Here is a 19586-nt window from a genome sequence, read left to right as displayed (position 1 = left end):
AGATCTTAAATCTATTAATAATCTCTGAATATAACACCTAAATAACTTAATAACTTATCTCTAACGATGATTTACCCAAACAGGTTACAATTTTAGTATAAAAAAAAATAGTGGAAATAGGGAAGTAATTACTTTTTAAAATATATCTATTTTAAAAGGTAAAAAATTCAGATATTATTTTGATATGAACTTTTATTTTCATTTATTTTAAAGGGTAAATGACGATCGTGGGTTAATTCTAATTTAAAATTGGAACTTCAAGGATTCCTTGTAAGATTTAAATTTGGCACAAAATTTCGTTGATGAGCAAAATTAGATTTTGTCCGCAATCCCAACTTTAGGGACTTTGGGAAATTTCACTAAAGATTATTATTTCTGGTAGATAAGAGCTGTTTAATAATTTTACAGTACAACAGTGTACCAAGACACACTTTTATATTATGCTTGTTACGCGCAAAAATATAGCATTTAGAGATATTATCAGCTAACAGTTGGCTCATATATTTCTACGCATTTTAAACTTAATAATTTAGAATTTAGATAGCGTTAAAAATGAAATGCTTCACTTATTCCTACGATGTTATTATATTATGTATGTATAACAATATAATTTTGGAACTAGGTATTTAGTTAAAGTATTAGTAATTAGTATTAGTATTAGTATTACTAGGTATTTAGTTTTTCCTTGGGAATAAAAAACACGCATTTATTTAACTATTTAAAGGACCTCGCCTTCTACGACTAAGTAAGTATTGGAATACATAGTCTGTGATTGTGCGCATACTTGTTCAACATAATATGTTCTGCAAAGCATTGAAAACTAACTGTCTTACCACAAAATACTTTAGACAGGGTTTAACTTTAAGCGTGGGTTCTCTTTAATCTGGTTTTGTCGTATTTCACATAGATAACTATTAAAGTGACAGATCCCTGGTTTAAAGTAAGACTGTGTTTAAATTGTTTTATGGCAAGACCATAATATTTTATATTAATATGGGGATACCATATGCCATAATGTAATGTATTAAAGTAGTATTATATCTAGTGTGGGAAAGGGATGGGGTTAGACGATTTAAATGTTTGAACTTATGTTTATAAAAATTACCGCTCATTTTTTGTTATTTTTGTTTGATTCTATTGTGCTAACAAATTACTTACTACGTACTTAAAACGCTAAGCGAACAAAAATGTTTGTAATATATATTTCTCTGTAAGTGATTGTAAAATGTAATCTTTTTAAGAAATAAATGTCTTAAACTAATAATCCCATGGGGATCACGAGTGGCCGAGTTGGTCAGGCATCCATCCCGGATTGGCGTGAAAGGATGCGAGGGTTAAAGTCCCGCCTCGTGATCGAATTTTTTCAATTCTTTATAAATTTAGATTTAAATCATATTGTCATTTTTCCACACTGGAATTAATACTGCTTTAAGACATCATGGTATGTGATGATAGATGTACATATGTTTTAATATGGTGTATATTATGCCTATTTATTATTTTCTAATAGCTTTCATTTTGGCTTTATTGGTTGGAAATTCTTCTGTTTTTTTTTCTTCCTTTCTAAGTTTTAAAAATCTCTTGATTGTATTTACCGAGTGGTTTTCACTTTAAAATAGAGCCACTTTTTTTGGCGTGACAACGTCTTATAATTCGATAGAGCTGGTTGCACGCACGAAAAAACATGACTCGCGGCGACGTTACCTCGCTCTGAGGCGTTCCATGTAAGGCTTGAAGTGCAAGCGAGAGCGCGGAACGAGCGACAAAGAAGCACAATCGGACGTTGTCACGTTCAACTATCGTCAGTTAACCGACTTTACAGACAACCAATTTTTTCAACATAAAATAGAATATTTTTAACAGATAAAATATTAATTAACTACAGAGGCAAGTGTCATTGCGGCAGCTTCGTTTCTGTCGTGGCAGAGTTACTCGCCTCGGCCCTTGCTCTCCCTGGAATTATAAAAAATATATACGTTTACTTGTTTATTATAAATAAAAGATTGAACTGAGTTTAAATGTGTTTTATTTCTCATAACTACCCTCTTACTTTTTAACAAATCACAACTGTTAAAACTATTAAGCCTATTAAATGACAGTAAAAAAATATCCGTGTGACATTGTATAAAACTTTCCTATGAATTGCAATGTGCAATGTGGTAATCATGTTCAGGCCGGTTGCAGAGCTTCATCGACCATCAGTGCGTACGTCAGTCGCGCTTGTCATATGTATGGAAATACGCGTGCGTATGGTCGGTCTAGCTATGAACGGTTTTATGAATTTCCATACATATGACAAGCGCGACTGACGTACGCACTGATGGTCGGTGAAGCTCTGCAACCAGCCTCAAAGCTAGTGTACTTATTGCTTATTACAAATCTCTGCCTATACAATGTACATGCATAGGCAGAGTTTGGCTCCGGACAATTTTTGAGCCTGATTGTGAGTTCAACTTTGGTACTATTATTTAAACTTAAAGTAAATATAATACTTACTAGCTTACCGCCCTCGGCTTTGCCCGCTTTGTCTAAAACTTAGTAAATTATATACTAAAACCTTCCTCTTGAATCACTCTATCTATTAAAAAAACCGCATCAAAATCCGTTGCGTAGTTTTAAAGATTTAAGCATACAAGACATAGGGACAGAGAAACCGACTTTGTTTTATACTATGTAGTGATATTTAAATTATAGTATGTATAGTACATACAGTAAAGATAAAAGTTAACGCTAATTGTAGTATTTTTGGTGGACTCACCTCCACACTTATAACTCGTAAGGGTTGCTTAGAGTACAGTTTATGTGCGAGCGTCATGAATATCGACTCCACGTTGTCACATTCTGAGTCTAGTAGCGCTGACGTCTCGAACAGCTGCGAATTTCATTAAAATATGTATTATTTTTACATAATTACATCTAATTATCCTACTAATATTATAAATGCGATAGTTTTTGAGGATGGATGTATGTGTATGTGTGTGTACGTTTGATACTCTTTCACACAGATACTACTGAACCGATTACAATGAAATTGAGCATTAATGTAGAGGGAAACTTGGATTAACACAAGATAGGTTTTATCCCGGAAATCCCACGAGAACGGAAACTATACGGGTTTTCTTTGAAAACGCGGGCGGAAAGCTTGATATAAAATAAAGTTCTTTGCCCCGTCTGTCTGTCAGGTTGTGAAAAACAACTGCACTAATTTTTATATGTTGTCACTACTGATTAGGTGGAAAACATGCTTTTTGAATTCGTTTGTTCACTCACTTATTATATAATGGAAAATCTTGATAAATAGTAAATTGTTTAATAATTGTTTAGTAATTGTTTTTGTAAAGTAAGATATAAAATATAGATTTAAAAAATATTGGCGTGTATAAAGCATAAGCCGCAGCTGCATAAGGCTTCTTTTAGATAGAGGTATATTATTAAGTATAGCTATTAAACACGCACATGAAAATACATCTATACTAATATTATAAGGCAAAAGAGTTTATTTGTGTGCTTGAAAGCGCTAATCTCTTGACCTACTGGTCCGATTTAAAAAATTCTTTCAGTTATAGATAGCCGATTTATTGAGGAAGACTAATAGGCTTTATCATCACGGTAAGACTAATAGGAGTAGAGTATAGAGATTATAAATTAATATAGGAGATGAGTAATATGTGCAAAGCCGGGTGGGGCACTGCTAGTTTAATATGCAAAAGGGACACTTACCGGCATGCCATATTTATCCGCAAGCCGCTGAGCGTAAGTAGTGGCCAAGCGCGACTCGGGCGTGCCGCAGTCGCACTTGTTGCCGACGAGCACGCGCGGCGCGCTCATCAGACTGTGAGACTCAATCTCTTGCATCCAGCTCGATATTGACTGTGAGTTACATATTGTGAGTCAGTTAGTGTGGTGTGGTGGTCAGTCAGTTAGATAAGCACGTAAGTAGTGGCCAAGCGAGACTCATGGTAGTCATATTATATTCAATTGAGTATAATAATTATATTAGTCACTAAGTTAGTTGATCACTTAATCGTGAAATAAGTCACTCAGGTTAGGGAGCGTTCAAGTAATACGTAACGCAATTTGGGGGGAGGGGGGGTCTCGTAAAACGTTACGATGCGTTACAGGGGCGGAGGGGGTCTTTCTTACAGCACGTTACGTAACATTGTTTTTTTTTAATAAAAAATTAGGGAATTAAAACTCCGAAATTGGCAACTCTTTTCGTTTACTTTTTACGGGGAATCCCTTAATTGTATTATACATCATTTATTGTTGTTCTCGTTGTCAGTATTTGTTAGTGATGATGATTATATAAACAAAATACGCAGGTGTTGCGGATTAAAAACCTCTTGTTTTATTTAGTATTATTACTGTAAGGGCAATTAAAATTTAAAACTATACCAAGGATAAAATCTGTAACATTTTGCGACTTTAGGGTAAAAATGGTCACTTGAGTGTTACGTAACGTTTAGAGAGTGGGGGGAGGAGTATAGAAAAACGTTATGGTGCGTTACAAGGGGGGGAGGGGGTGTCAAAAATCTACAAAAATTGCGTTATGTAATACTTGAACGCTCCCTTACTAACTACTTAGTTGGTGTATTAATACGCTATTAATTGGTGGTATTAAGTTATTCATTATAAAATAAGTAAATTACAAGAGTATGTGTTAATCTGCTATGCCTAATCCACTGGACCGAGGTTGAGGGGGTTCGAGTCCCACCTCATGAACGAATTTTTTCTATTCTTTATAAATTTATATAAATATTCTGCTACTCACATGGAATGTCTCTGGCTTGGTGACATCATAAACAATAACAACAGCGTGCACATTCCTGTAGTAGTGCTGCACCATTGACTTGCGGAATCTCTCCTGCCCAGCTGTGTCCCATAGTTGCAGCTGAAATTTATGTAGTTAAGGTAAATATGTTTCTACCCACACCTTCACTTAAATATGTAATGTGTATTTCACATTATTGGCAGAAATACTTTTTTAATTCATATCTATCTATCCTTAAATAGATAGTCTAGGTACTGCTTACAGTACCTAGACTCCTATTCCACAATTCATAATCAGTACATAGTATAAAACAAAGCCGCTTTCTCTGTCCCTATGTCCCTATGTATGCTTTAATCTTTAAAACTAGCAAAGGATTTTGATGTGGTTTTTTAATAGATAGAGTGATTCAAGATGAAGGTTTTAGTATATAATTTATTATGTTTTAGACAAAGCGGGCGAAGCCGCGGGCGGAAAGCTAGTTTGAAGCATAAGAGAGAAACACATATTTGCTATTTGTGTTGGTTTCACAACTATTAAATTAATTACACAATTGGTAATCCACATAATATACTAAACCTGCACCAGTTTATAGATATTTTTGGAAATATACAAGAATTCAATAATTTAGTTGTGATAAAACAATAAGGACAAGAACATATAATAAAAACCAGACTATTTACTTTGGCACTTATATTTCACAGAATGGTAGTATTGAAAGGAATAAAATTGCATTTTTTATAATGTTCAGCTATTTTGAGATGAGAACAGAACACACATACAAAAAAAGAGACACATTTCATGAATATTGTTTTTATTGTTATCTTGAATAACGGATTTCCAGCATCATGTTTTTAATATTAATGAAATATGATGTCGCAAAAGTGGTATCTACAGCATTAAATCAGAGCATAAATCCAGTGTCACGTGTAAACAATTTATTCCTTTGTTATTTGTATACATTTCCATTTCAAACAAATGGTAAAATAAGTAGGAACAGAACAAAGTATTAACAACAAATTTTAAAAATTACATAGTATCTACAACTTAAAATTTAAAGTATATAATAAATACGGTACCTTTATATCTTCGTTACGTATTTTTATAGTCCTTTCTCTGAAGTCCACACCAATCGTAGCCTCAGATTTATCTAAAAACTGTCCTTCGCAAAACCGATAAGTGAGGCATGTTTTGCCAACCCCAGAGTCACCAAGCACAATTATCTTGAATACCTTCTTTTGTTGCAAACCAGGCACTTGTTCAGTAACGGAATAAGACATAGTAGAACTTAATAAACTACAAATTTCACTTACACGACTGAGTATTGTTTTATTATTGTTTTTACAAGCTGTTGTCGCACGTTATTATTGACTTATGAAATGACACTGACAAATGACACAAGAATGAAGATTTGAAAATTGAAATTGGAAACATTATTTCACTTTTTTATCATTTTTATATCGCTGTCACAGATACAAGTCATTTTGTACAAATGGTACATTTCGATGGTAGATTCATCATATTGCCAGATGTATAGAGCAAACAAGAGTTCTTTTTATTATTGTTAGCGTTTAGTGTTGAAATAAACTGTCACAAATTTTGCTTTACTACCTATGGGCGTATGCAGAAAGAAAGCTGGAAACTTATAAGCGCTTAACAGCGCTGTTAACCCGCGCAGGAAAATATTATATGAACACGCACCGATAAGCGCTAAACGGTGCCGACAAGTTCCGACAAGCTTCAACACGCACTGGTCAGCGCTGGGCGCTGCCATATAAAATTTGTCTTTGTCTGCTTCAACCTGCTTCCTTTGTGTAGAACGAACCAGCGCTATCAAGCGCCGGTAAGCGTTAAGTTTCCAGCTTACTTTCTGAATACGACCTTTACGATTCTGTTTTTCAGTAGGTATTATTTATACTTTTTTGTTTAAATAGTGGATTGAATAAATTCCCTCATGGCCAATGGTGTACTTTTTTAGTATTTCCAAAAACGTCGGAATTCCCGAAAACTGAGTGACTTTTACTAACCACAAAATAGTTATGTCCGTCTTCTACCCGCAGTTACCATAGTATATATTATACTGCACAATACTGTATAGCTTTGGAAATAAATCAAAATAATGAGTTGGAAATTAAACTAAAACAAAAATGTTTATGGTTTTATGAAACCACGGTAAAAGTGAAACTGTTCGAACGGTTCCGAACACTGCTTTGTGTAGCGCATGTCGCGTACACGCGAAATGCGCTACACAGACCAAAAAGTTTGAGACGATGTAATTAAAGTTTCACTTTAGGTAATAATTGATTTACGTATTTATAAATCGGAAACATTTCGTAGCTGTTATAATATTATGTGTGCCATAGTTGTTTGCAAAGAGCAGCGTAGTGAAGTATTTTGAATTAGGTTAAAACTGTCTGAATATCGCTTAGGCGCTTATTCACGGTCCATCTTGCTGTACGTCCCGCCAAGGTCATACACGATGCACGACGCAAAACGACAGTGAATAGTATTGACGTACGTCAATAATCATTATTATTATGTTGCTGGATGTGCACGACCAATTTTTCGTCCAGCGAGCACGGCCACCACCGCGAACGTCGTGCAGATGGACAGTGAATAGCGCGGATGTACGTCAGAGCGGTCCTGCATCGTGCGTGCTCGATCATGAATAGACTTACTGTACAGCAGATAAGTATTATGAGCTTGTCTTTCACGCAAATAGCATGTTTCAACTTTCAACTGTCAACAAATGGATCGTGAAACGATTACGAGGTTTATAGAAAAATATAAGTTGCACAAATCTTATGTTGGAGGTTGATGGAATGTTTCCAGCGTCGATTATATGCAAAAAAAAAATTTTGTGTGGTTTTATGAAACCACGGTAAAAGTGAAACTGTTCGAACGGTTCCTCGAACTGCTTTGTGTAGCGCAGACCAAAAAGTTTGAGACGATGTAATAAAAGTTTCACTTTAAAAAAGAATCAATGCTTTACAAAATCTAGTACCCATTACATATTTGGATGAAAAAATTATTATTTATACGTTTATGATAAATTTTTTTAATCCAAAACCTCATCCCTTTTTCTTTTATTCTCTTCTGCTGCTGACAATATCAGAACTCCCATTTTTTGGCGTTTTGATAAAGCAGGTGGCATTTTCACACACGTCCTCTCGTTAACTTCGTTCGATTTAAATGCCATGCTTGATGCGCGCACGATCGTCAGTAGGATACGACAGTAGGGACGACGACGCAGCCGACGTACAGCGGGGATGGACCGTGAATAAGGCGCTTTACTAGATCCGGTCAAGATTCCCTTTCTGTGTAAATTTAGAATAATAAATTTCGTCTTCGGATGAGATTCATCAAATGAGAAAAGATGAGAATTGATTTCTAATCTGGAATGAGACTCGATTATGTATAACAGTAGATAAGAGGAAGATAAAAGTTCTATGTTAAGAAATTTTGAAAAATTTGCTGTAACTATACGTTAGAAGTTGGAATAAACAAGACATGTTATCAAATGATGTCATGATGAAGCAATAGATGCCTATTGCGTTATCTAAGAATTATAATTAATGTATTGGTAAAAAATTTCTGATATTTGGTAGTTTTATCTTTTTCGAAATAAGTTGTTTCTAGCAACACTGACAGTTTTTAGAAATGTCGTGTGACGAAACAAGGGCTCGATAAGTTTACGGTGTTATCTACCGAGATCTTTACGTTGACCGCGATATTTTATAGTTTATACCCTGAAATAGTGAAAATATTATTAAAGAGTGGTGTAAAGATCGACGAGTGTGAATTTAAAGATCTGTTTTTTGTATAACCTCATATCGATAGCTATGTTCCTTGTATTTGTAATAAAATTCGTCCGATCGCGATAAATGAAAGTGTTGTTTATATTCAACAAAATTCACGGTGCGTTACGCGTTGTGGGTGTGTGTGCGAAACAGTTTCGATCAATTATGTGATATAAATCAAACAATGTGTTTGAATTTGTGCGATATAATTATTCAGAAGTGTATTTGTGGTGTGATACGGATGGTGTGGTAGGCTTGCCATGTCCAGACTCGTCGACTACTTCGTGATTGTGGGCTTTGACCACGAAAAAGAAAGTAAGTTACATCTTCAAAATTTTGGGATGTTCTGTTAACAATAAAAAAAATCCACTATCAAGAGAACATAAATACATCTTCTTTGCGCGATCTGTTTTTTGCCAAATTGTCTACTTGAAAAGATATTTAGTTTTATGATATACAATATAACATAGTACATATCTATTTTGGAAGTAAATTAGATTAGTTGTATGAATGTTAGAAGCCTTCTATATGACTCATGATTATTACACTGTATGATGTATAATTTTGTGGACTATTGTTAAATAAATAATGAGAGGGTTTTGGACTTTGTGCTGTATCCAACTGGATGATTAAATAGTTTATTGCACCACTTTAAGCTCATAACTTGTATGTTTCTCAAAAAAAAGGGGAAATATCTATTATTAATAAGTACACCTGTACTGAATTATTAAGTCAATTCACATTTAAAATATTTCTATATTTTCTTGAAATTAACACCTCTCATTCAAAAAAACTGTATAGAGTTAATGTGACATGAAATCCTTATTAGAATAATTAATGGCAGAGATGAATATGTTGTCTTCTTATTCCATTCCATTTGACAAAATAAATAAATTTACAGAGATATTTCCTTAAGATGTGATGGCTGCATTTTTTATTTTAGAGAAAAGTTGTTCCTATAAAACATGCTTATATATATTAGCGTAATCTTTACGATAAAACAATAATAAATAGGTGTTATAATGACACCAACTCCATCAAAAATTTTCTAAGTCCTGCGCCCCCTTTGCTTTAGTCCAACCCAACTAGCTTTAGTGTTAAAAGGTTATCTAGTAATCCGAATAATCGGACGATTAAATTATTTTATTCATCCGGTAATCGGACGATTAAATTATTTTATTCATCCGGTAATCGGACGACTAATTTATATTTTATTCATCCGTTTAGCGGACGACTAGCACTGTCCTAAAATTATTTTTGACAAATTCATTTTAAAAATCACTTTCGAATTATATTTATTATCTACAATTGTGAACGCGTCATATAACATTTATTATCTATAATGGCATGTCGTAAATACGTGGTAAATACAAACTTACATTTTTCAGGTAATAAATTGTTATAAATAAATTAATAATACGGCAATATATTTAAAAATATTGCCTGTGTGCGAGATTACTAGAAGTTTTAATACGACAATGGTATAAAAGTGTCGTTTTTAGTACAAAAATAACCTTAAAAAAAATAATTTTCATTTTCGATTTTCACAAAAACTACGCATTTTTGTTGGAAAAGAAAAGCAGTTTGTTAAGAAAATCCACTACCAGCTATCGATTAAACAGCACAAAATAATGAAATTCGGGGACATCGAATCAAATATTTAACCGATGTGATTAGAGATCCGAGTGCATAGAGAGATTAGTGTAAACGAGACATTTTATGAAGATGAAAGGAAGATATGTAGCACATCAGGTAGTTTTACCACCAGAGGCCATATTATGTCCTACTATATTGTAATCACAATAAACAGCCTTGGTTAATTATGGTATTATATGAATTTGCCAGTCAGTTCAATTCACGGCGTAAACTGACTGGGAATAAGAGGTTATAATATGGCCCCAGGGCAGCTATCTCTTCCAGCTTGGATTAAGAAACAGATATACAAAATATATAGTTGCACTAAAGCATGTTACAGAATACTCATCATCTACATACTCAAATAGATTATTCTGTCAAACAGATGTAAAATGCATACATTGCCTTGTAACCTACTTGCATTTTCTTTTCATACAATACTATCTGCCGTTCGCGGCCGTGCCCGCATTGTAAAGGCAAAACCCTCATAGATACCATTTCTGTGTGATTCCTGAGAAAACCTATCCTACCTATCATTTGCATGCTGCAAACTATGTATCTTTGTACCAAATTTCATCAAAATCAGTTCAGTGGTTAAGGCTTGAAGGAGAGACAGACTTACAGAAAGACAGAGTTACTTTCACATTTATAATATTAGTGCTGTTATTTGTTTATATGTATGCATGTCAAAGACCTATTAATTTTATTCTAAAGTAACCGTCATGAGAAGCTATAAATTTTGTAAACAAGTGTTCAGGAGTTCACAACATTTGGACCAACAAAAAAAATGAATTTGTTTAAGATTTAATAAATTATTAAGTAACAAATATTAATTAACATAAATATTATTTAAGAATAATTATTCGTCAGATTCAGATGTTTCCATTTCTGTGTCAGAATCAGTGACATGTATCACGAAGCTGTCTACAGTTTTATCAATCATCTCATCGATTTTGGAATAAAAATTATCTTCTTCCTTGATAACATGCTCCACACAACGCTTCCAATTTTCCGAAGTAATCTGCTGCAGTCCCTCTTGTAATAATTGTTTTACCTCGTCAAATTTAAAATTTGTATTTTTGCGAGCAACATATCCTTTTACGTTGGCCCAAATTAGCTCAATTGGATTAAGCTCACAATGATATGGCGGGAGTCTCAATACTTCCACCTTATATTTTTTTGCAAGCTCGTCCACTACATAAGTTTTAAAATTGTCTTTAACATTTTTTACTTTTAGCAGTAATTCAGTCTTAATTTCATTGTCGTCGTAAGAAATATTCTTACTTACAAGCCAATTTTGTATATCATTTTTTTTCCAGGCAGTAGTAGGAATTCTTTCAAGACGCCTTGAGTGGTATGGTGCATTGTCCATTACCACTACTGCATTTTCTCCAAGTTTTGGGAGAACGTTTTCGAACCATTGTTCAAAATGTGTTGCATCCATTGATTCATGGTAATCTCCCGTCTTCTTGCATTCAAATATATTTTCACCGCCCTCTACAAAACCGTTCTCATTGCCGATATGGGTAATTATTAATCGTTTACCTTTTGACGTTGGGTTACGTGCACCAATGCTAAGTCCTTCTAGGAAAGCCTGCTTCTTACTTTTAACTTGTTTGTCTACCCAAGTTTTATTTACGGTATGTCCTGTAAAAACAATTAAACATTTGTTAATTAGCGTCTTGCGCAGTAAAAGAGTTGAAGTACATTATTATTAATACACACTTGTGATAGCCCTTAAGAACTAATGTCTCAAGGTCGGCGGCGCGTGGGTTATATTTATTTTGCAAATAGATTTGCAGTATCATACACATCACTTCACGGTAAAGGCGACGGTATTTGCTTACAATCAGGCGAACCGTATGGTAGTCTGCAGTTTCACTGCAATAAAAAAAAACACACTAACCTGCATTCACCCATGTCTCATCCATGTAAAATATCTGGCGATTTTGTTGTCTATAGTCTTTAATAGATTTCAAATATTTTCGCCGCCATATTGTTATGTCATCTCTATCAATAAGTGCGTTATTTCGCTGTCGTTTTATATATTTAAAGTTTAAATGCTTTATTAGCCGCCTGAGAGTTGTTTCGCTAAAATTTGGCATATCTTCATCGTCATTGACTGCCTGAAGAATCTTGGGAATTGTTGGTAATTGGCCATTTAAAAAGAAACTGTGAATTTTTTTCCTAATTACGGATTTATCAAAATCGTCTACTTTCTGATAAAATTTAGGCCTGTCTTTAGACTTGATAGGTGATTTTATTCCCTCTTCTGATTTATATTCTTTTAATATATTATACACAGATGCTATGCCAATTCCCAAAATCGATGCTGTTTTTTTATTTATTTCGGTTTTGTAGGGATATTCATTCGATGGCCAATTTTCTTTCACGTACTTATATACGTTGATCACCATATTTTTCTCATTAACCGTAAAGCTCGTCACCTGTAAAAATCACCGGTAGTCACTTGTCACACGAAGCTCAAGCTATATCTCCAGGTATACCAATTAACCTAACCAATTACTTCACAATTTAAAACCTACTTCTAATATTAACCTTAAGTTTCCAAAGATTAGCGCGTTTGAACAAACAACTCTTTCTTTTTACTTATTATATATTTTAGATAAATTGTATTACGCACCTTTTGACGTTTTTTTCGTGGCGAATTTATTTCCTTAGATGTACTGGCTACTGGCTCCATTATACGTAATAACAAATAAAATTAACGCAACAATTAAAGTAACAACAATAAAAAAGTGATAACGAAACAATAACAAAATTAACAATAACAACCAGATCCGCGATATATGCAAAGCAATGAAACAACTCAAATGATGCGTTTATTTCAAAATGGCGTCCCGATAGTTCACAATCCCTGCGACGGACGCGTTCCGGTACCAAGAAACACAAACGATAGCGCTTTGCGTCGTTAAAATATGATCCGACTAAATTAAATAGGTTGTTACTTTCATATAACCCGTCTATATTTCATGTCGATTGAATATGGTCAATTTATTATTATCTCGCAGTATAAAATGTTTACTTAGTAAAAGATGTTTGTTTACATAATTTATAGCTTCTCGTGACGGGTACTTTAGCTCAGTATTTGTATGGCAGTATTTGAATTGTGGTCTAACTGATATAGCCTTGGCTGCCTCAATAGATCTCAAGATATGATACAATTGATTTGATTTTATTGTCCACTCGCAAATGTTTTTGCTGTCTAGGAATGTAAGAAATATAAACTGGAGTTGCTATGTATTTTGATACATTTAAAAATCAAAAAGTGGCCTATAATTTGTGTACTGGAAAATTATCAACTTTCTTATTCAGAAGGAGAGTAAAAGAGTAGTGAGCAACTTTTTAGTTGAGCATAAATAATACCTATTTAAGTTATTGTACACATAATATTTGTTAAATAACACTTCCTTACATTATACAAAATAAGTTGTCTCATAGCAACAGAATGTAATGTCCTTGTTTGCTCAAAATATATTGAAATTAAATCACATGTCTGAAGATAAGATTATTTTGTTACTCCAGAAAACTGATAACTACTTGTAAAAGACTTTATCTTTTATAAGGTCATTGTATTTGTTTATTTATCAATAAAATATGCAAATTATGCCATATCCAATATAAAAATCAAATTACAAAGGATTACCTTCATATTACTCATGATAACTTCATGCATCATTCATTACTTTTATCTACTGATATGGGAGCAATTTATTTATATAAATAACCTATAGTATGATTTTTTATTCTAAATATGTAATCCTAGGAAAAGTAAGAATGTTTATTCTATCACACATTGAGTGACCTACTGACTAGGCACTAAGGATGACTAGCAAAACTAGTATCTCTACCTATCCTATCTATCCTACTAGGTAGTATTCTACTAATATTTTAAAAGCAAAAGTAAGAAAGTAGGAATGTGTTAGATAGCCCATTTAGGGAGGAAGGCTGGCTATAATTTATTATCAGGCTAAGACTGACAGGAGCTGAGCAATGCGGGTAAAACGGCGGGGCAAAGCTAATGTACTAATATAACACATAGGCTAAGCGATCATGCAAGTGAAACCGCACGACAAGGCTAGTACTCATAAGTATTCTTAATTTCCTTATGATACAGAAATTGTAGACAATGCATGGTTTACGTAAAAATCTTTTAATTGGTAACTCATCATCAATCCTCATTTAGTGAACATGACATCATGAAATTGATAAAATCTATTTAAAGAAGATAGATACATTTAGAAGTCATTAGTGATACTGATGACTATTTGAAGACATAAAATGGGTGATTTATTACATTGTACTCATGTTAGCGACTAGATATGAGACTAGATTCAAAGTACACTAAACAGAACAGAAAAATTTGCATGAAAACATAATAGAGTTATATTATGAACTAATATGTAGCAGTAGCTTGTATTTATGTTACTTAAATCATTATTTTACTATGTTATCAAGGTAATGCCTCAATGCAAGTTTTTAATGTTTATAGAATTATATGTGGAAACATTGAAAATGTTAATGATGGAGCGGAATAAACAAATTAAAACCACTTTTGTAAATAGATAGACATTTAAGCTGAAGTTACAGAAGTAATACCTATAAAAATGTCTTATGGGTAATTTTAATATGTACATACAATTAGTGCCACATAGATTGCATGTGGGCATAGATGTAACCTATATTTTCTGTCTTCAGATACTGTATATATGTATATGGGTATTGTGGTTTGAATCTCATGTTACATTTTTGTTAATATTATAGAAGCTTGCCTGATTAAATATTCTTTTTGAATCAATATTTTCAATTGCTATCATCTGACCGAATTCATATTAGGAACTTAATTATGTTTTAAGTTAAAAAAAATAACATCTTTGTTAGTACCATAATAAGCAGTGGTATTTATAACTGACCTATAATAATTTACCTGGACTTTTACGTCCGTATTTTACGTGGAAAGTGATAATCCCATGAGCTAATAAAATATCGAACAATATTAAGGGAACAATAATATATCATGAATTCATTAGATAGTTTTACTTTTAATGAAAATAGAATTGTTATTATATTATATGGAGATAGTTTTAAATTAAAAAAACATGAAATAGATATAGGATTTCAAAAAATGTTAAAAATTAGTAGTGAGACAAAATGCAAATTTATGTTGTGTACATTACCATATTTGCCTGGTTTGACACAAAATCAATATAAATTTATCTATAATATTAACTTGAAATTATATAATTTAACAAATCATCATAGTGATGCATTTATATATTTTGACATAAATTCTTGTATTAAATCTTTTTGTTTGACAAAGAATACAGTGTATCTGCCATTTAGATATAAGAGAGAACTTGCTATGTTAATAGCATATAAAATTATTAACCAGTCTGGTACATGTTTAGTATCAGACCCTGGATCTACTATAATTTTATGTAGTAGTAATTATATACATCAACCTAGTTTAAGTGTTGACAGACAATCTAGCCCTAAGCTAGATTTAAACTAGTTTATAAGACAACAGCTAAGCAGTCTTTTTCTATTGTGCATCAAAATATTCAAGGCTTGGCTAGCAAATTATTAGAAATAGAATTATTTTTAAATCATAATAGAATTAAAATATTTTGTGTAACAGAACATTGGCTTAAACAATGTCAGTTGTTAATAAATATTGATAATTATAAATTAAAAAGTATATACTTTAGAACAAACGCTATTCATGGAGGTTCTCTTATTTTTGTACACAATAGTTTAAAATGCAAGGAACGAACTGACATTGTTAGCCTTTCTGTAGAACGGACCATTGAACTGTCCTGTGTGGAGCTGGAGCGTTATATTATTGTTTGCGTTTATAGACCCCCTTCCAGTGACTATAATATGTTTGAGTCAGTCATGGAAGAAATATTAAAGCGTTTAAGTAGGAGTAAAAAAAAAGTTATAGTATGTGGTGATTTTAATATTGATATACTTTTACAAACACAAACGGCAACACGAATTGTTAATTTGTTTCAGTCATTTAATCTGTATAAACTTTTTAATGAACCCACACGAATTACACCTACTTCTGCAACCTGTATTGATAATATATACTGCGACTGCAACTGTTTAGAGAAAAATATTCTCAATACACTCACTTCGGATCACTGTGGCCAGAAAGTAGTTTTTGAATGGGATTGTTTACCTGAATTTAAAAGAATTAATGTTAGGCCTATAACTAAAAAAGGCATTAATAAATTTAGAGATAATATTAATAAAAGCCTGCCTGTACTGAATGATCAATCCTGTCATAATAATCCTTGTGAAATGTTTAAAAATCTTTTTAATTTAGTGCATAATGAATTTGAAAAAATATTTAAAGTTAAATCTTTAAATATTACCAAGGATTTACCATTTAGTAAATGGGCGACACCTAGCATACATAGGTGTAGGATCGTTCTTTATGAGTTATATGGTATGAAGCAATATAATAAAGACCCATCTTTTCTTAGTTATGTTAGAAATTACTCAAAAACTTTTAAAATTGTTTGTTTTACTGCGAAGCGTTTGTATATCAGAGATAAAATACGCGACTCCGATAATAAAGTTAAAACAGTTTGGTCTATTATTAATGGTGAAATGGGTAAAAGCAAATCAAGTAATACCATAAAACTTGTTAATAATGGCATGGTTATTGACAAAAATGCTGATGTTGCGCTTGCATTTGAAGATTTCTTTAGTAGTGTCCCTGCTAGCATTACTAATAATTTAAATTCGTCTTCAGCACTTGCAGAGACCTTTTTGAGGGACCATGTTGCGGGGTGCAGCACATTATTTGAATTGCGACACGTAACTGCTAATGATATTGTTACAGCCTTTAAGACACTAAATTTAAAAAATACTTGTGATCTTTGGGGAATGTCCGTAAATTTAGTTAATAATATAATAGAAAATATTGCGAACAATTTAGCTTTTATATTTAATAAGTGTTGTGACTATGGTACATTTCCTAATTTATTAAAGCTTAGTAAAGTTATACCTCTATTTAAGAAAGGCGATCAAGAAGACTGTAACAACTATAGACCTATCTCGATTTTACCAACATTAAGTAAGGTATTCGAAAAGTTAATATTAAACCAATTGACTAGTCACTTTGCATCTAATAATTTGCTGCACACCAAACAGTTTGGTTTCACAAAGGGGCGCTCAACCACAGATGCTGGAGTTGCACTACTAACACATATATATAAGGCATGGGAAAACTCAAAAAATGCTTTGGGGATATTTTGTGACCTCTCCAAGGCATTTGACTGCGTTGAACATTGTACCTTATTGCGTAAACTTAATCACTATGGGATTAAAGGACAAGCTCAGAACCTCATAGCCTCATACCTGCATGATAGGATACAAACTGTAGTTGTTAATGGAGAACGTTCTAGCGGTGCGTCAATTAACATTGGTGTTCCACAGGGATCTATTTTAGGACCCTTCTTGTTCTTGGTATATATCAATGATCTACCTTATTATTTACAGGATAGGTGTGAAATAGTTCTGTTTGCAGATGATACCTCATTAATATTTAATGTGGATAGGCATGACCCAAATGTTGACGAAGTGAACAGTGCTCTTTTACACATATCCGACTGGTTTACTGCTAATAATTTATTATTAAATGCCAAAAAAACAACTTGTGTTGAATTTTTACTACCAAACGTTAAAAAGTTAAGCAGAAATATTACCTTGAACGGGGAGGTATTACACCCTACAGAATCGACTGTATTTCTTGGGTTAACATTGGACGAGAAACTACAGTGGGGAGCCCATGTCAACACCGCTGCAGGTAAGCTCAGTTCAGCAGCATATGCAGTCCGAAAGGTAAGGCATCTCACCGATGAAGATACAGCTAGATTGGTTTATTTCAGCTACTTTCATAGTATTATGTCCTATGGAATTCTACTATGGGGCAGGGCAGCAGATATAGAAACTATATTTATCTTACAGAAAAGAGCCATTCGTTCTATATATAATTTACGTGCTCGGGACTCACTAAGAGATCTCTTTAAGAATACTGGTATCCTTACTGTACCATCACAGTATATATTTAATAATATTTTGCATGTACACAAAAACGCCGACTTACACACAAGAGTAGGAGATAGACACTGTTATGGCACAAGGAACAGAAATAGAATTGAAATGCCATTTTTCCGATTAGCTAAAGTTAAAAATTCATTTATGGGTCAAGGTGTACGCTTTTACAATAGAATTCCTCATAATATTAAAGAGTTTAGTAGTTCTAAATTTAAAACTTATATAAAAAATGTACTAGTTCAGAGAGCGTACTACAGTATTCAGGAATATATGGACGATAAAAACCCATGGAGGGTTGTCGCGTAAAAACCACAGGACAGTTCTTTGGCATGTTATTACAATACTTATATGTTGTTTACATATGTATTTTGTAAAATTGTAAAACTGACATGATTTAAAAGAGCAACTATGGAGTTTCTTGCCGGTTCTTCTCCGTAGATACTGCTTTCCGAATCGGTGGTAAATTTTAAAATATGTAATGACGTTTCAAAAGTGCTTCTTTAAGAAGTCTAATTGAATAAATAAATGTTTGAGTTTGAGTTTGAGTTCAATGTTTACCAACAAGTGCTAGACACGAAGTAAACGATAAGATAACGCGATAATGAATCACCCGTGTTTACATTGTCGTGTGACTGACCTCTAAGGTCAGGTAAAAAGTGCGTACATTTCCCGCGTTAATTTGTCGATGTTGATGTCGCGTATCGTTATGCAATCTGTGGCGCGGCTTGTTTACATCTTACAGCTTACTAGATCGTGTTTTTAATTGGGCTTTAAAATTGTGTTACATTGCTAGTTCACTAGTTGTAAATGTTGGAAACAATAATTTTAAATTGTAAAAATATGTGCCTTGGATAAATACATTAAATAATAAATTTTATAATATCTGGGTACGGTAAGGAATTTTGTCTACCTAAACTCAAACACAAAGGGCAAATTGGTAAATCATACCTGCCACATAAAAGTATTTTTAGAAACGGCCTTCCAATTAATGAATTGATAATTCTTGTTTGTTAAAGCAAAAAATCTATCATGCTATGAAAATATGTATCAAAAACATTGTAACTATGTACTTGTAATTTAGATTGACGATTTAAACCGGTAAATAGTTCACCTGCATCTTTATGGCTTGAAAGATGTAGGAACAACCTGCGTACGGCCTCGTAAATTGTACCAGTCGTTAGATAGTTTGGTGGTTGGCCTTCCAGTTGTTTAGGCGTGGCGTACCTACTGGCGGTGATCGCCATGAATTAAACTATTGAGTTTCGAATACATGGGAAACATTTGTTGAGAAA

At 33.1% G+C, this 19586-nt stretch overlaps 2 protein-coding genes across 2 annotated transcripts in view; one reads left to right on the top strand and one right to left on the bottom strand.

Moving 5' to 3' along the window:
- Nucleotides 1–1700: 1700 nt before the first annotated feature.
- Nucleotides 1701–6123, bottom strand: LOC149897291 (putative Ras-related protein Rab-33). Its single transcript, XM_090116831.1, has 5 exons — nt 5848–6123; nt 4772–4891; nt 3721–3870; nt 2759–2872; nt 1701–1953 (listed from the first exon to the last, which is right to left on the bottom strand). The coding sequence occupies exons 1-5, from the start codon at nt 6046–6048 to the stop codon at nt 1876–1878; spliced, it is 663 nt and encodes a 220-aa protein (XP_089972957.1). The 5' UTR covers nt 6049–6123; the 3' UTR covers nt 1701–1875.
- Nucleotides 6124–8431: 2308 nt separating this feature from the next.
- The window catches only part of Sbf (SET domain binding factor), a 98223-nt gene continuing 87068 nt past the window's right edge, over nt 8432–19586 (top strand). The window contains exon 1 of the mRNA XM_090116665.1: nt 8432–8883. Coding sequence (XP_089972791.1) covers nt 8829–8883 — 55 coding nt within the window. The 5' untranslated portion in view covers nt 8432–8828. The remainder of the gene's footprint in view (nt 8884–19586) is intronic.

The sequence above is a fragment of the Colias eurytheme genome, chromosome 26 (genome assembly GCF_061535395.1).
Source record: "Colias eurytheme isolate Ceu_HAF_F1 chromosome 26, ilColEury1 Martin Lab GWU primary, whole genome shotgun sequence".
Taxonomy (NCBI): Eukaryota; Metazoa; Arthropoda; class Insecta; order Lepidoptera; family Pieridae; genus Colias; species Colias eurytheme.
Note: the sequence above shows the minus strand (reverse complement) of the source record. Positions and strands in the feature narration are given on the sequence as shown.

What these genes read in the sequence shown, in the direction of transcription:
- LOC149897291 (XM_090116831.1), bottom strand. Translation starts at nt 6,048, where the DNA reads ATGTCTTATTCCGTTACTGAACAAGTGCCTGGTTTGCAACAAAAGAAG. An exon ending in CCAAGCCAGAGACATTCCAT is followed by an intron (nt 3,871 to 4,771) that starts GTGAGTAGCAGA and finishes TGTAACTCACAG; the next exon opens with TCAATATCGAGCTGGATGCA. An exon ending in CGGATAAATATGGCATGCCG is followed by an intron (nt 2,873 to 3,720) that starts GTAAGTGTCCCT and finishes TGAAATTCGCAG; the next exon opens with CTGTTCGAGACGTCAGCGCT.